The sequence below is a fragment of the Bombina bombina genome, chromosome 11 (assembly GCF_027579735.1).
Source record: "Bombina bombina isolate aBomBom1 chromosome 11, aBomBom1.pri, whole genome shotgun sequence".
Taxonomy (NCBI): Eukaryota; Metazoa; Chordata; class Amphibia; order Anura; family Bombinatoridae; genus Bombina; species Bombina bombina.
The window spans coordinates 186,647,203-186,666,243 of NC_069509.1; the positions used below are offsets into that span (position 1 = coordinate 186,647,203).

The following is a 19,041-nucleotide window of genomic DNA, read 5'->3' on the forward strand; positions in this document are numbered from 1 at the left end:
GTATGTCCACTAATAATGAACAATGGTAAATATTCAATTAAAAACCCTCAGAGAAGTAAAGAGATTATATACGTAGGTGCTTACTTTGCCGGCAAATGGGAAACCTTACTCACTCCCTCCCCATAAAAAAACTCTTGTGCTTTGTTTTCCTTATTTCTAAATGACAGGCCTGTGCAACGTCTCATTCAGGGTTAAAGGGACAGTAAACTTGCCTTCTGTTGTCTTGCTATAGAATAATATACCAGCCAAGTCTAAACATTTTTAAAACAAATTGACATCATGTTTGCTGTAGTTGTTTTTAATACTCAAACTTCACCCACCAATTGCCTTATTTAAAGGAGCCAATCAAGGCTTGAGACTGCTGCTAACAAGGCTAGCCATGGTCATTTATATTAGTATAAAGTGCATTGTTTCTTAACTAAAAGCCAGTTAGTGACAGAAATAGATGACGCTCCCTAAAAACTGAGATCTAGAGGGCGCCTATTCCAAAAAGTACTCTGTATACAACAACAAAAAGTCCAATTCCACACAAATGATCCACTATGGACAAATGAGGGATGTGTTTGTGTAAATAACGCACAGTCTGGTGCCGACTCTTGTCCTTCAGTTCCAATGGACAGCGATTCTCTCTCCAGTCGGCAGCATCTAGTAGAGGGATAAAACACAAACAGAAGGTGCCTCCTTGTGTAGATCGTTGTTTCATTAGAAACCCACAGACTTGGCTACTGCATCCACTCTGAGTATTACTATCTGTTTCTCAGTGATCAAGCCATTTTCTCAGACTTGAACACATGATAAACACGTAGTAGTGCTCAGAGTTGTGGCACCAGTGAGCTGAGTCGCTGCACCTATTAGAATGCGTCTAATAGCATGACAGAGTGCTGCATCACTTGTGAGTGTTCTGTGGGATTCTTACTATAGGGCTCCTAATGAAACGTAGTGACAGAAATGTAGCAGGGTTAGCCATGATAAGCTATCTGTGTTTTTTCAGGTCTGAGAATGAGAAAAGTCACAATTTCCAGAACTAAATTACATAAGATGGAGGCAAAATAAATAGTAAAAGAATATAGCAATGTCGTTTTACTATGAATAAATATGTATTTTATATTAAAATCTGTTAGGGTTTACAGTCCCCTTAAGGCCAGCACAAGCGGTCTGTGGTGGGGCAATAAGGCATCTGATTAGCACTACTGGCTGCCAGTAAACACACTTAGTGGTAAACTACTATTTGTAATGTGTTTCTAAAAGTTTCACTTTGTTTTGCGATGTTTGTAATATACTGTAGTTATGTTTATCGACCCTTTAACAGGACACAATATAACAAGCCCCTATTTGTATAATATGGATTAGTGTAATACATCTGAGAGGGTCACATACAGTAACGTAATTAATTGTATCTGAAAACAGCCCCCCTGTATACCTGCACTTATTCTACCAGCCCTCTGCCCAGCTCCGCGGCACTTTCTTGTGTCTGAAGCAGAATGCGCACTCAGAGCCTATCACAGCTGACAATAGAGTGTAGGTAACGGTAGCTCACACCTTTATTTGCATCAGAAGCAATCAGTGCAGCTTCTCATTGGCTGTAATGCCATGCTTGAAAAAATATAACAAAGTGTCAGGGAGCAGGAGGGAAGGCTGATCGGTTAATGTGTAGGTATATGGGGGGGGGGCTATGTGTAACTAAAATTAAATGTTACCCTTCCGGAGACTCTTAAAAGTTTCTAAAATAGTTTAATTGTTGTAATAAAGCACTAAGTAGTGAGTTATACAAGCGCCATTATAGTAGAAAAATTACATACTCTAATAGAGCATGTCATTTTAAGACAATTGACCCTACACTATTGTGTATTTAAATCCAGCAAAAGGGTTAAACACACAGCAGAATTGCTGCTTGGGAGCCACAGAGCACTGCTGGCAGAGATCAGTACCAGGCAGACAGTCCAATCCGTTACAGTACCAACGGGTTAGGCAGAAAATAATCAAAGACAAGCAGAGTTCAGCAGCAGTAAGGCAATCCAAAGAGTCAGCAGTTCAAGGGTTAAGCAGCAGTGAGGTCAGAGGCAAGCAGAGTTCATTAACAGTAAGGCAATCAGAATCAGTTCAAACAGCACCCAGGAATACAATGTATAACCTTATACTTGGGCAGGGAATGTAAGTAACTTACATTGGTGTAGAATTGGGCCAAGGAAGAGACAGCTGATCCAGACCGGCATCGGAAGAACCCGGCGTGCGGCAATGACGTCTTCTCCGCGCGCCAGAAGGAACCGATGCATCCATGGCAACAGGAGGACAGCCGACAGCGTCTGTGGCAGCGGCCACAAGAGACGAGCGGCATGACAGGTTGATTGATGTACGCTGCTCAGAGGAGGCGGATCCAGTTAAGGAGCAGCGGTCTTAAGACCGCTGCTTCCTAACTCCTGTTTCTGGTGAGCCCATTCGGGGCATAGTAAATCGGCCCCATGGTATTTATGCTGAAGGTAGGAAGCATGCATAAGAATGACGTAAAATTGATAATATACGTTATTTTGAACACTTATTTTTAAAAATAGTTTGTTCTGAATAATGAAAGATTTGTTTTTAGATGTTATATTCATATTGTAATCAGCCATAAATCATATAGGGCCAGAATACAAATGGAGTGGTATATAACTCTCCTGCTCCTCCACTAGATGTAAGATTTTGTGCGTCGGGTTGCACTCGTATTATAATTTTAAAGTAAACTGTTTTTGCACAAGCACTAACCTGATGTGTGCAAAAAGCCGGACTTAGAATATCGCGCGTATTAACGTATTCCCCAATAGAAGTCATTGGAGCAAAAAAGTGGATACAAACCCAACTCCCTAATCGCACGCAAACACGATCGCATATTCTCATATTCCATTGTTTCTACATATAGCTGGTGGTATCTTGGTACAATATGCATCTATACCTATTTATATACATCATTATATATAGGGGTAGAAAAATATCACTATGGTTTACTAGTCTGGGATTAAAAGCTACTTGCCCGCTGCAATTTCTAAGTTTTTCTGGGACTAGTGGGCCACTGGAAATTTCAAGTCATATCAGTCCCTAATTTGCCTATCAGTAGGGAAAATAAAAACATGCTGAAGAGCCCTTTCAAGGGGTGTGTTATTGGGCTGCAATAACAATTTTGCTTACAAAATATGAGTTTATATGTGTATATATATATAATAAACCAATAGGAAAGCGAACCACCAGCTCATACCTAATAAATATTCACTGGGAAAACCCCAGACACTAGTTATGAATATATAGTGTTGGGGGTGCAAGAGGGCACTATAAAATAATCAATATAATAAAGCAAAAAGAAGGAGAAAAAATAAAAATATGCAAAGATAGAAAAGAGTGCCCTGTGCCAGCAACTCCCCTTTAAAAATTCATACAGTTAGATCAAGGTGATTTCAGCAGCTAGAGAGGCAAAAAACACTGGCCCAAATAATAAAAGCATAAAAAAGTATTAAACATATGAGATATCTATACATGTACCTAATGAGATGAGCAAAAACAAAACTAAAAATGCAACTAGTGGCCACTAGGACAGTAAATCCACTGCAGTGGTAACAATATTCAATAAGCATATGTGTATTAATGAAATGCCGTGTAGTTCAAGCTGATGCAACAAAAATGATGTGGTCCGGTCAGGCAAAAGGGGGATTGCAGTCAGGCTAAGCAGGACAGAGATCGGAAGAGAAACAGAGGTACCGGAGGTGCAGCGCAATACTCAGCAGGGACTTGCAGCTGTTCTTTTGATTGCCAAAAACGGGTGAGATTGTCCAATTTCCTCAGTGAGGCCCCCAGGATAGGGAAGTTGCTGCCACAGGGCACTCTTTTTTCTATATTTGCCTATTTTTCTTTTTTCTTCTTATTTTTGCTTTATATATATAACAATTGTTTTATTTGTTTTTTTCAGTATTTTATGACGACGATCTGACAGACGCCCTGTTCAAAACCTTATACAGAATTACCTATAGTTTGAGAAACTCTTGCACTATATATTTGTCCATAGAGAGACGGTAAGTCTACACTCCTAATGTTTATTTGTGAACTAATTACAACTTAACATATTGTGTTTTTGTAGCGCACACAAATATATATCTGGTGTGCCTGAGCGTTACCTTTAGGTGAGTATATGAAGGTTAGTAGTCTGTATAATACAGCATGTACAGTTTTAATTTGATCCTTCCTTTAAGTCCATTATAAGCCTGATTTTTTAATAGAATTAACAAATGTGACGTGTGCATTATAATTGGGAATCACTACAAAACTTAGTAATTTGACTACATTAAAACATCTCTAGTAATACAAACGGTGTAAGAAAAGGGCTGACGCGTTTCGGCTAATTTTTGTGAAAATGCTTTTTGTTTGTTTTTGTTTTTTTCTTCTGCTGCACAAAAATGCAAGTACAGAATGTACAACGTGGTCGTTTTGTCACTGGACAATTGTATCGTCTCTTTTAAAGGGATTGAAAACCCAAAACAAATAATTTTGTGACTCAGACAGAACGTAACCTTTTTAAAAAGTTTCCAATTTACTTCTATTATCATCGTCTTCGTTCCCATGGTATGCTTTGTTGAAGAGATACCTAGGTAGCATCAGGAGCACTTGATGGCAGGAATAGTGCTGCCATCTAGTGCTCTTGCAAATGGATAACATTCTTGCAAAACTGCTGCCATATAGTGCTCTAGACACGTGCACACTCCTGAGCTTACGTCCCTGCTTTTCAATAAACGATAACAAAGGAACAAAGAAAATGTGATAATACAAGTAAATTAGAAAGTTGTTTAAAATGTCATGCTTTATCTGAATCATGAAAGAAACATTTTGGGTTTCATATCCCTTTAACTTTTCTAGTACCAAAGAAGTTTATATTTGGATCATTTATCAGTTTTTGAGTCTCCCCCATCCCTCTATTTAAGCTCCTCCAGTGGTCACTTACGCTGAACCTCAAATCCAGAACAGATCTAGATAAACTTTTATTTCCTAAAGAAGTTTCCAAGTCCAGTTGCAATTAGTTCTGATCTGTTATTATCTTCACACAAAGGATCACCTCCCACGTCTAGCACCTTTTTGTGTTGTACAGTCAATATCAATTATGCTCGTTATCTTTCAGTAATTACAGTAGAGCAGTTTGTATTACACTGTGAGTCATTTCTGTATTCTTTGTTTCATTTCATATGACATTGCACAAGTAAATGTCACATTACAGTTCGGCACGTGCACTATCTGCAGTGAGCTCTATATCTGTGCAGCTGTGAAACTTAACCGCCTGTACACCAAGCAAAAACGATACGTGTAACAACTCAACATACACCTGACTTATCCTGTGAGCTCTTGAGTTTCTCACACCTTAGTGTTTTACCCACCCTCCAGTATACAGATATTACAAGTGGTGGGCTAACTGTTGCACGCAATCGATAAGGGGTTTATCACTGCTCTTTGCACACTTCATAAGTAGCGCGGTATTACCAGTTGAAAGTAAACACGTTCGCTTGAGCGCAATTCAATGTAATGCGCGTTTCAGAAAGCGCAACCTCAACGCTTTTGTTAACTGTTTAAACGCAAGTCAAAAAAATTGCACAACTTACATAAAAATACATTTAACAGTTACTTATTACAGTCTAATAAAAATTCTTAAAAAAATATTGCATAAAAAAAGTTATAAGGGCTCAAAGATATGAGGTCTCGGGTGTTAGAAAAAAAGGCTACAAAGGACTTTAACATAGATATACTTACATACATATACATTTCTAAATATGTATATGTATGTATATATGTATTTACAGACATATATACACATATAAACACATAGATACATATGTATACATATATAGATATATATATATAGATAGATAGATAGATAGATATATGTGCATTGAAGCCGTATGCAGTCAAGTAGCTGAAAACATGAAAAAAAAAATATTTATTCAATATTCATATTTAACCCCTTAATGACCACAGCACTTTTCCATTTTCTGTCCGTTTGGGACCAAGGCTATTTTTACATTTTTGCGGTGTTTGTGTTTAGCTGTAATTTTCCTCTTACTCATTTACTGTACCCACACATATTATATACCGTTTTTCTCGCCATTAAATGGACTTTCTAAAGATACCATTATTTTCATCATATCTTATAATTTACTATAAAAAAATTATAAAATATGAGAAAAAAATGGAAAAAAACACACTTTTTCTAACTTTGACCCCCAAAATCTGTTACACATCTACAACCACCAAAAAACACCCATGCTAAATAGTTTCTAAATTTTGTCCTGAGTTTAGAAATACCCAATGTTTACAGGCTCTTTGCTTTTTTTGCAAGTTATAGGGCAATAAGTACAAGTAGCACTTTGCTATTTCCAAGCGCTAGTTACATTAGAACACTGATATCTTTCAGGAATTTACTGAATATCCATTGACATATATATATTTTGTTTTAGTAGACATCCCAAAGTATTGATCTAGGCCAATTTTGGTATATTTCATGCCACCATTTCACCGCCAAATGCAATCAAATATAAAAAATCGTTCACTTTTTCACACATTTTTTCACAAACTTTCGGTTTCTCACTGAAATTATTTAAAAACAGCTTGTGCAATTATGGCATAAATGGTTGTAAATTTTTCTCTGGGATCCCCTTTGTTCAGAAATAGCAGACATATATGGCTTTGGCGTTGCTTTTTGGTAATTAGAAGGCTAAATGCCACTGTGCACCACACGTGTATTATGCCCAGCAGTGAAGGGGTTAATTAGGTAGCTTGTAGGGAGCTTGCAGGGTTAATTTTAGCTTTAGTGTAGAGCTCAGCCTCCCACCTGAAACATCAGACCCCCTGATCCCTCCCAAACAGCTCTCTTCCCTCCCCCACCCCACAATTGTCCCCACCATCTTAAGTACTGGCAACAACTCTGCCAGTACTAAAATAAAAGGTATATTTAGGTTTTTTTTTTTAAAAAAAAGCATATTTACATATGCTGCTGTGTAGAACCCCCCTTAGCCCCCAACCTGACTGATCCCCCACCAAACAGCTCTCTAACCCTCCCCCTCTGCCTTAATGGGCACCATCTTGGGTACTGGCAGCTGTCTGCCAGTACCCACTTTAGAATAAAATTGTTGCGTTTCCCCCCCCCTTTTCTGTAGTGTAGCTCCCCCCCCCCACCAAAGACCAACCCCCCACACCCTCCTAGATACCTTCGATTGATTATTTCTCAAAATTAAAATATCCCTTTGTCCTAATTTTATAACACAATATTTTCTGTAGTGTAGCGGTTCCCACCCGCTCCCGCCCCGTGCACGCGCCCGCCCGCCGCTCCCTGTGCATGCGTGCGTGCCCCCCTCTACATTACCCGGCCCATCGATGGCCTCCCACCCACCAACGATACCGGCCATCGATGTCCGGTGCAGAGAGGGCCACAGAGTGGCTCTCTCTGCATCGGATGACCAAGGGGTGTTATTGCCCCTGCAATAACCGGAAAGCTGCTGGAAGAGAGCAGGATCGCTTCCAGCCGCTTTAAACCCCTAATGTCGTACAGGGTACGTCGCTGGTCTTTTAAGACCAGGTTGTGTGCGACGTACCCTGTACGACATGTGTCGTTAAGGGGTTAATAAAGTGTTTATGTGTGCACTGTAAATATTTCACATTCCAATGTTTTTCACATTGCAGAATATCTATGTATTTATAATATATATATATATGTGTGTGTGTGTGTGTATATATATATATATATATATATGTGTATGTGTGTATATATATATATATATATATATATATATATATATAAAGATAGAAATAAGTATGTATAAATAGAACATTTTCTTCTATGTGAAGAACTTTGGAATGTGAAATAATTCACGTCAGGATAGAGCACTTGGAAAAATAAGAACGGGTTTGCATGCAAATATTGGTGTTAGTCCCCCCCACACACACACACACTTTTCACATTCCATTGAAGTCTATGGGGAATACGTTAAAATGGTCTCAATAATCCAACTATATTTTTTTTGTGTGTCGGGTTAGCACTCGTGCGAAAATGTTTTACTTTCAACTTGTAATACGCGTGCATAAAAACAAATCTAGCAGGGTTAGTGCATGAGCGGGAACGCAAAATACAGCTCCACTTGTAATCTGGCCCTTTATAGGTTTTGTGTGTGAAATGCGTATAAAAACACACAAACGTGCACATTACAAGATTAATATAGAAATGCTAAAATAAAATTCTCTAATGTGTTTGAACATTGTATTATTGTTCTGTTTGTTGATAACTGTGTGTTTAGGCAGATGTGTGCACCAATTAGCAGCTAGCTACTAGTAGTGCATTGCTGCTCCTGGGCCTACCTAGATATGCTTTTCAATTACATTTGATAATGGAAGTAAATTGAAAAGTCTTAAAGTTGCCTGCCCTGTCTGATGCATGAACATTTAATTTTGACTTTCACATCCTTTAAGTGAGGTGTCCTGCTAGATGTGGTGAACAATACTGCTTAGAAACAACCATAAAGAAGAAATGGCAAGCCCAAAGGCCAAAATTGTGTGTAAAATATTTTATTTATGTTATCATCTATTTATAAAGTGTTAACAGTTTCATTGTGCTCAGTCATCGGATGTTTACATTTCATTACATATGTTATTTGCCGTTATAGCTTTGTTAAAACCATACAACACATTAACATCAGCCTGTCTCGTTTCACACACAGGCAGTTATAGCATTATAAACTATATGATAGCGCTTTGCTAAAACCATACAATGCATTAACAGCATCCTGTTGCGTTTTACACACACAAGCCGTTCTAGCATTATAGACTATATGATAACGCTTTGTTAATACCATACAATACATTAACAGAAGTCTGTTGCGTTTCACACACACAAGCAGTTATAGCATTATAAACTATATGATAGCGCTTTGCTAAAACCATACAATACATTAACAGCATCCTGTTGCGTTTCACACACACAAGCCGTTCTAGCATTATAGACTATATGATAACGCTTTGTTAATACCATACAATACATTAACAGAAGTCTGTTGCGTTTCACACACACAAGCAGTTATAGCATTATAGACTATATGATACCGCTTTGTTAAAACCATACAACACATTAACAGGATTCTGTTGCGTTTCACACACACAAGCAGTTATAGCATTATAGACTATATGATAACGCTTTGTTGAAACCATACTATACATTAACAGGAGCCTGTCGCATTTCACACACACAAGCAGTTATAGCATTATAGACTATATGATAACGCTTTGTTAAAACCATACAATACATTAACAGCAGCCTGTCGCGTTTCACACACAGGCAGTTAGAGCATTATAGATTATGTAATAACGCACTTGTCCAGGAGTTAAACAAGTTACGTTGCTAGTGCACCCTGTGCATATTTTAACATGGGTTTTAGTAAAGGTTTATTACTTTCAGTAAATACTTCTTCATATGCGCTATTTAACATTCTCAATTAAACCTAAGTAAAATGGATTATACATTTTTTGCTTGAAATTAAATGAAATGTGTTGTCTGTGACTCACTAACCTAAGACAGATGCAAATTGCTGACTTTCTGACATGGACTTTGTTGAAGCTGTAAAAATGTACATTTTATTGGTTAAAATATACAGGAAAATCACATCTCCACCCTCCAACACGTCTATTAATTGTCTGGGTCAGACATTCGATGGGGACTACTGCAGCATTTTTTTATTCCTGTTTAGATTTAACGGGACAGTAAATAAAAATAAAAAGATCATGATTCAGATAAATCATGCAATTTTAAAACAGCTTTCCACTGTATTTCAATTTTCTAATTTGCTTTGTTCTCTAGGTATCCTTTGTTTAAACGTATACCTAGGTATGTTCAGGAACACCACGGAGAACTTGCTGCTGACTAGTGGCTGCACATATGTTTCTCGTCATTGGCTCACCTGATGTGCTCAGCTAGCTCCCAGAAGTGCATTGCTGCTCTTTTAACAAAGGATACCAAGAGAAAGATGCACAAAAAATGTTTAAATTTGACTTTCATGTTCTTAAGAGTGGCAATAAATAATAGCGTATTTCACATGCATTGTTTTGCGCTACAAACCGTCAGCATAGCAGGATGGCGATTGTGAATATCCTGCGTGTGTGTGCCTGTGTTGGGCCTTTTGGGTTTAGCAGTAACTGAATACATCCTGCTGTGACACACACCCGTCTGACAAATAATTTGTTAAGCGAGCATTTCTCAGTCATTGTGAGACAAGTCAGACCTCTCGCACGTCTCAGTCATTGTGAGACAAGTCAGACCTCTCGCATGTCTCAGTCATTATTAGATAAGTCAGACCTCTCGCACGTCTCAGTCATTATGAGATAAGTCAGACCTCTTGCATGTCTCAGTCATTATGAGATAAGTCAGACCTCTTGCATGTCTCAGTCATTATTAGATAAGTCAGACCTCTTGCATGTCTCAGTCATTATTAGATAAGTCAGACCTCTTGCATGTCTCAGTCATTATTAGATAAGTCAGACCTCTCGGACGTCTGTTATTATGAGATAAGTCAGACCTCTTGGACGTCATCTCATAATGACAGACATGCAAGGTGTCTGACTTATCTCATGACAGACGTCCAAGAGGTCTGACTTATCTCATAATGACAGACGTCCGAGAGGTCTGACTTATCTCATAATGACTGAGACATGCAAGAGGTCTGACTTATCTCATGATAAAGTCTGACCTCTTGCATGTCTTAGTCATTATGAGATAAGTTAGACCTCTCACACATCTCAGTCATGAGATAAGTCAGACATCTCGCATGTCTGTCATTATGAGATAAGTCAGACATCTTGCATGTCTCAGTCATTATGTGATACGACAGGCATCTCGCACGTCTGTCATTATGAGATAAGTTGCTCTTGCATGTCTCAGTCATTATGAGATAAGTCAGACATCTTGCATGTCTTAGTTATTATGAGATAAGTCAGACCTCTTGCATGTCTCAGTCATTATGAGATAAGTCAGACATCTTGCATGTCTTAGTTATTATGAGATAAGTCAGACCTCTTGCATGTCTCAGTCATTATGAGATAAGTCAGACCTCTTGCATGTCTCAGTCATTGTGAGATAAGTCAGACCTTTCACATGTCTCAGTCATTATGAGATAAGTCAGACATCTTGCATGTCTTAGTTATTATGAGATAAGTCAGACCTCTTGCATGTCTCAGTCATTATGAGATAAGTCAGACATCTTGCATGTCTTAGTTATTATGAGATAAGTCAGACCTCTTGCATGTCTCAGTCATTATGAGATAAGTCAGACCTCTTGCATGTCTCAGTCATTGTGAGATAAGTCAGACCTTTCACATGTCTCAGTCATTATGAGATAAGTCAGATCTCTTACATGTCTCAGTCATTATGAGATAAGTCAGACCTCTTGCATGTCTCAGTCATTATGATATAAGTCAGACCTCTTGCATGTCTCCGTCATTATGAAATAAGTCAGACCTCTTGCATGTCTCAGTCATTATTAGATAAGTTAGACCTCTCGCATGTGTCAGTCATTATTAGATAAGTCAGACCTCTTGCATGTCTCAGTCATTATGAGATAAGTCAGATCTCTCGCATGTCTCAGTCATTATTAGATAAGTCAGACCTCTTGCATGTCTCAGTCATTATGAGATAAGTCAGACCTCTTGCATGTCTCAGTCATGAGATAAGTCAGACCTCTTTTCTTTTACAGCATCTAGTAACCAAGTTCATTATATGGAACTGTAAGTAATAATGAGTCAAATAATGCAGTCACCTCTTATCCAGAGACGCGTTCTGCATCATTTAGTGTTAAATATATTTTATTTTCCCATTAATTTCAGCCCTCCTGGTTTTACACCGCAGGAATGTTTTATCCTATAGCAATGTCTATCTGTTTTATACAGTTGTTTTTCTATAAATGATTTCGCTTACTGTAAAGGGCGCATCTCAGTGACCTTTGCTGCAGGACACGGATTTTAAATCTCATCTCAGACAATCCACATTTTTTGGCACTTGAGGCTGAAGTGTTTATTTCAGTTAATATCTGACAGAAGTGACAGAAATTGAAATGGCAGTTGTAGAGAGGTGAACAGAAAACCGGAGAGTTCACTGTATTCTGCATATCAAAACAATCACATTAAAGGGACAGATTAGTATGCAGTGTTTTTTTTTAATTATTATTATATTTTTATTAGAATTATTATAATTATATTAGTTGTTGAAAGGGAAATTAAAGGCAGATTAAACAATTTGTGCTTATAAATTTTACTTTGTTCTTTTGATGTTCTTTCTTTCAACATATATCCTGTCTCAGATAGCATATATACATACACTCAGGAGCGTGCATGTCAATTTAAGAATAGAAGTAAATAAAAAATGTATATTTTAAATTGTATCTTAATCCAGAAAGTTTAGTTTTGTTGCATCTACACTGGTTCGTGTGCATTTAGAAGTGTTTGGTGAACTGAAATGTTGCTGTGGTGACCAAGGCAGTAAGATTTATTTTAGAGAGTACATGTTTGCATTGTTAGTAGGGGTGGGAGAGAGAGGTACCAGAATGTTTAATTTTTTATTACTTCATCTATATATTAGCCGTTTGTGTTTACAGACCAAGCGTACCCCATTTTAATGGGTTTTAAAATCAATTAGCAAGGGGGCAGACCCAGCTAAGGAAGAGAGAGGACGCAACTTAGCAGAGCTTCTGCATTTCATATAATTTAAGAGCCGAAAGCTAGTTTTTTAAAACCGTAAAATGCTATATTTGCTTATATTAGTGTTAACTGACCTAAGCTATACAAGATTTCTCCTGATTGCGTTCCTCCTTCTGCCCTTCTAACAACTGATCACTTGCTACAGAGAGGATAGGTTGGAAAAGGAGAACAACAAGTATCTATCCTACACTCAGCTTGTTATTTGCTCCCACTAACCTTCAAGTAGCTGATATTTGAAGGAGAGACATGGGGAGGTAAAGCTGTACCCACGAAGGTCCCATATTCGTCCTAGGAAGCAAAGGGACAAACGGTGGGAAAAGCTCCATTGCTTTACGTGACGTCACAAGCTTCGGGGAAGAAGGAGGCCTACTTTAAAGCATCATACTTTGCAGAGAGCCGCAACACAGAGACTCAGATTGACGCCTTGATGAGTAGGAGATTGGGAGTACTCCCACATCGATCTACAGTATTACAGCCACAGTCCGGCTCTATCACTGTCGCGGGTCTGTGTGGATACGGGCCTAACAGATAACTGGTGCGACTCTAACCTGCAATTTTACTCCGAAGGGTCGGGCTCCTCTACGTAGCTCAGTCTGCTCGAACGGTCGGGTAGGCAAGCAGTAGGCCGGCTGGCAGCATCTGAGAGACTAACGGCAGATTGGGACATCACATTGGTACTGAGAGCAATAAGTAAGTACATACTAGAGGGGGACCGCACTCAGCAATACATTGCTCTACTAGCACTCACAGGCAGTATAAATAATCCATGAGCACAGAGTTGTATTATACAGAGAGCAGGCAGTACACTGAAAGTGCTATGGCAGATCAAGTCTCATCTCTTGAAGAGAAACTGGCAGACCTGGAGGACCACTCCATGCAGAACAACAGACTCAGAGGGATTCCTGAGTCAGTATGCTGTGCGTCTGTTCCAGTCAATCTTGGGCCCTTATGCTGGAGACACTGGGAGGATAGACCGGATCCATAGAACAGCAAGATCAAAAAATCTCCCCCCTGGAAAGCCAAGGGACACTATAGTTCGCCTACATTACTATTCATATAAGGACAAACTAATGAGAGCTATGCTATGCTCTCCACAACTGAATGGACAGTTCAGATATGTTTCTCTATTCCCAGACCTCTCATTTTACACCTTGTTGCAGAGACAAAGCTTTTCCGATGTCACTAGAGTCCTGAGGAATTATCAGATCAGGTATCGATTGGGGTTCCCAACCAAGCTAATTGTCACTAAAGATAGGGCCCAACATACCATCCTGACTCCTCTGCAGAGGCAGGAGCTCCTGAAAGCATGGCATCTTGACCAGCAGGACCGTGAACCCCCTGACCACCTACATAGGGGGAATGCTGGCCTAAGGGCAGTTGCTCCAGATTGGAATCCTGCTAATCCACACCTTAATACCTGAAGGTGATGTGCACTTGGAAGGTGAATGCCAACCAGTACTCTGAAAGATACATGGGTTTACTATGACTCATGGGTTGGACATCCCATGGTCAAACAATCGCTTAAAATGCTCAGTTTGATTTGGTTAAACTTAGTTTATGCTTTCTAATTGAGGTATAAGTTGACAAATAACCATATGTTCTCACCTGATTGTGGAATGCTGCAGGAGGCGCCTCGCCTAATTTGGCTGAGACTTGTACTATTCTCCAATTACAACTAGGGTCAGTACTACACGACTAGATGTGAATACTGTTGATACAGTTATTGAATGTACTATTTAACATGTTCTCCTCATGTATAGTTGTAATGAAAAATGTTTAGTTGGTGCCCAAAATATGGTCTCTCATTAGAAGATACTTGCCCCCCTACCAGTTTAACCCTTGAGGCTCCCAGTGAGCCCAATTGAGCCTAAGCCCAGTTAACTGTTACTATTATCCCTAGGTTCCATATTAGTAACTAGCTATGTGTTCTCATCTGGCCAGAGACGGCTATCGGAGATTCTCTGTCTCATTTTATTAAGTTTCTTGGGTGGGCGCTCCATGGCCAGTTGGAAATAATAACAGGTTAGGTATTTTATATGCTGCTTAATATATAGTTTCTGTGATATCTCTTAACAAAAAAGTATGGATATATGCTTAAACATGGGCAGTCTCTTGAGGAGGTTTAGTCCCCTCCCCCCCTGGACCAGAGAATATGCCCGGGGAGACTTGGGGATAGGCGCCGCATGGTTAAGTGAATATACCGCAGGTTTGAAATTAGGCTTGCCATAGACAAGGGCCATGAGGCCTAACACATTATTTTATATATTGTATGCCTACTTGTGGTAACCATCTCTTGGGGTTAGCCCTGGGAGGTCTGCCAAGAGTTTAAATGTATATTGTTTTATTAGTTCTTCATATTTTCTCTTTACTCCAGGGGGGTGGAGGGAGTTTAGGCTTCATCTGACTCCCCCCCCCCCATTGTACCTAGTTGCAGTTAGGGGACCTTACAAGCCCTACGCTTCTTTAGGCAGAGTTAGGAAGTCTCTGCTACATCCGGGGTGGCAGAGTCCTCCTACCCCATACTTGCTATACCTACCCTTTCCTATCCCCCCTCTTTTTTTTCTTCTTTCCTCTTCTTGGTCCCAACATGAAACTTTGCACTCTAAATACCAAGGGTCTGAATTCACTGACTAAAGAAGCTTTTTACTAAAGTACCTCCCTACGCAACATGTTGACATAGCATATCTCCAGGAGACTCATTGGACAGAGGATGGAGAGGCTAGATTTAAAACAAGCTCATACCCAGTTTATTTCATCCACATTCCATAAAAAAGCTAGGGGGATGACAATACTAATCGGGAACCAAGTAGCTTACTACCAGATTTACACAGACTGTGATCTAGCTGGACGTAATGTGATATGTGTGTGTCACTTGAATTGTGTACTGCATACATTGGTCGCAGTATATCTCCCCAACACAAACCAGATTATTTTCCTTAGGAAACTACTTCAGACTGTAGACAAGGTCAAACAAGGCCATGTTCTGATGGGGGGGATTTGAATATGTTGTGGGACCCCAAGAGAGATAGGAGAGGTTCTGAAGGGCAAGCTGGAGATAGAAATTGTTATACCCTGTTGCAAGGATTTAGAAAGCTGATGTCTCAATTCGACTTCCATGATGTTTATAAAAAGAAATTCCTGAGGAGGAAAAAACTTAAGAGGATGCGCTTGGAACACAGGTTATCAAAGTGGGACCTACCACTTTATGATTGGGTTTGTACCCGTATGCATAAATAAAAAAAAAAAAAAATTATTTTTTTATAAACAGCACAGTGTTTGGTATGTGTAAAAAATTATAATAATGACGAAAATAAATTGTGTGTAAAACAAGTGCTCAGGACAATTTGTGTATAATATTAGTGATACATTGAAATAATCAGATATCACAGATAAACAATGATATTTGTGGCGATTAGTAAAATATATAAAAAAAGTACTTATCAATGTCCCAAAAATTGCTGTGATGTAAAAAATAAGTGTCCAATCCTAATATGTGAACAGTGATGTGTTCAGGTGTTTGGCGTGCTCCTCTTGTGTCCCGCGGTGCGATGGGTCAGGGTGTCTAGAATGGAAGATAAACAAGGGGCGCCAACATAGTGTGAATCGTTCAAACAACAAATATAAAAGTGATGTGCAAAAAACTACTCACAAGGAAAGTGGCACCTTAAATGAATAAGGTGCGATAAAGCAGGCTGACATTCAAATTCCAGCAGTCAGTACGCTGGAGGTCTCACCCAGAGGACCTGTGGAATCCAGATAGGCGTCTAGAAAGTAGCACCCACGTTTTTCAGGGCCAATGGCCGGACCAGGTGAGCTGCAAGCTGATAGGTGTTCTCCTGCTGCACTCACGCCACCGAGACTTTTCTCCAAAAACGACAGTGTCAGTGTATGAAAGGTTCCGTGGTAAAAGTCCTGTTTCAAAAACAAGTGGATCGTGGAAAGAAGCAAAAATACCGGGTCGTGGTATAAAACAAACAGTATTTATTTTGCAACGCGTTTCTCAGTCTATTCCAGACCGTTTCATCAGGCACGACCCGGTATTTTTGCTTCTTTCCACGATCCACTTGTTTTTGAAACAGGACTTTTACCACGGAACCTTTCATACACTGACACTGTCGTTTTTGGAGAAAAGTCTCGGTGGCGTGAGTGCAGCAGGAGAACACCTATCAGCTTGCAGCTCACCTGGTCCGGCCATTGGCCCTGAAAAACGTGGGTGCTACTTTCTAGACGCCTATCTGGATTCCACAGGTCCTCTGGGTGAGACCTCCAGCGTACTGACTGCTGGAATTTGAATGTCAGCCTGCTTTATCGCACCTTATTCATTTAAGGTGCCACTTTCCTTGTGAGTAGTTTTTTGCACATCACTTTTATATTTGTTGTTTGAACGATTCACACTATGTTGGCGCCCCTTGTTTATCTTCCATTCTTCCATGATGTTTGGAGAGCCCTGAACCCTGATGCATGTGATCATACCTTCTATTCAATTCCGCATTCTTCCTTTTCCAGTTTGGATTATGTCTTTTGCAATCCATGGGCACTACAGATGATAGGCAGTTCCACTATATCACCTTGTATGTGGTCAGACCATGATGCTGTTATGTTCAGTCTTGACTAGACAGCTATTAGCAAGGGGCCAAAGAGATGGCACATTCAGGACCATTTGTTACAGGATATCTACATGTCCGAGTGGACTAAGGAAGTGGATGACTTTTTTTTTTAAGGGTTAACGTAGATGGGGAAATTTCAATGCAGAAAGTTTGGTCGGCCCTTAAGGGCCTACATGAGATGTATCTTCATTAAAAGAGAATGTCAAAACAGAAAGAACAGAGAACAAACCCTAGTACAATTATACGGTAAATATGTAGCCATTAGAGAGTGCCTCAGGAAGTCCCCTGTCCTCTCGGATCTTGATGAACTACAGACCATTAAAAAGCACATTTAGCACTTAGAGGTAGAGAGAGTTCAGAAGAGCCTTGAGTAGTTGAAGATTAAATTTTAACACAAAGGTAACAAGGCAGATCGCCTTCTGGCCAATAAATTACGCCAGAGGACCTTAATGAGCAGGATTGCTTATTATAAAGGGTAAAGGGAGATGTTATTCTCCCACAGACATTGGAGAGGCCTTCACAGATTACTATAGCCATCTATATCAGATCTCCTCTTCCAAGCAAAAACAGGTAGCTCCTAAGGAGGAAATTGTGAACTTTTTACATGATCTAAACTTACCTAAGCTCTCAAATGAGGTGGGAGATTTGTTGTCCTCCCCGATCTCTATAGAGGAGGTTACTCAATAGATTAAGGGCCTAAAGCTCCAGGGCCGGATGGCTTTACTTCTGTCTTTTAGAAAAAGTTGTCAGCTGCAATTAGTCCCACATTAGAAAAAGTCTTTAAACTGGCTTTTTCCTAAAGAATATCTAGAAGCTGAAATTGTGACCATCCCCAAACAGGGTAAAGACCCAAACTTATGTGAAAGTTACAGACCGAGATCTCTGATTAACATCAATGTAAAAATTTACACAAAAATATTGGCTAATAGACTGAACAGGGTTCTCCCCTCACTTACACACTTAGATCAGATGGGCTTTACCCGGGGCAGACAGGGCTCAGATAATACGCACAGATTACTGGGTATTTTCACTGAGTCAACATCCCTGGGGCTCCCACTGGTTGCCTTGTCCCTAGATACTGAGAAAGCGTTTGACAGGGAGAGGTGGTAGTACATGGAGCAGGTGTTGAGATCTTTCGGATTCCTGACCCATTTTGTTACGACCATCATGGCTTTATATTCAAACCCTACTGCTAGAGTTAGCGGTAGAGGATTTTGTTCACAACAAACTACATAAAATGTTTCCCCAGAAACCAGCCACGTGCTGGAGAGGATGTGCGCAGAAGAGTCCCACATTCATATTTGGTGGAGCTGTAGTAAGTTAAAGACAGTGTGGGCTCAGGTGGCTAAGGTATTAGGTCAACTTGGCCTAGTTCAAAAACTGATACCAAATATTGCCATATTCCATTTAGGGCTTGGGAAATTGAGACATCCAGACAGGATACTATGCTTGGCATAGTAAATTTGCTATAGTGAGGAACTGGTTGGGGACTACACCGATCTCAATTTAAATGGTACTAGAGATAATTGAGTGTATCCGTAAAATGGAGGAATTCTCGCTGAAATCAGAAGGCCGACTGGGACTTCACAGTTGGTGTGGATGACCTGGGAGGAGTAGGAAAGGGGGGCGACTTAGGTCAGAATTCCTTTGACTGTACACCCTGATATACATCGGGAATCCCATTGTTTATACTGACCCC

General features: G+C 39.7%; 1 protein-coding gene across 1 annotated transcript in view; it reads left to right on the top strand.

The window, feature by feature from the left end:
• Positions 1-19,041, top strand: part of METTL22 (methyltransferase 22, Kin17 lysine) — a 193,332-nt gene that overhangs the window by 136,617 nt on the left and 37,674 nt on the right. The window contains exons 9-10 of the mRNA XM_053694111.1: positions 1,932-1,938; positions 3,935-4,037. Of these exons, the coding sequence (XP_053550086.1) occupies positions 1,932-1,938; positions 3,935-4,037 (110 nt within the window). The remainder of the gene's footprint in view (positions 1-1,931; positions 1,939-3,934; positions 4,038-19,041) is intronic.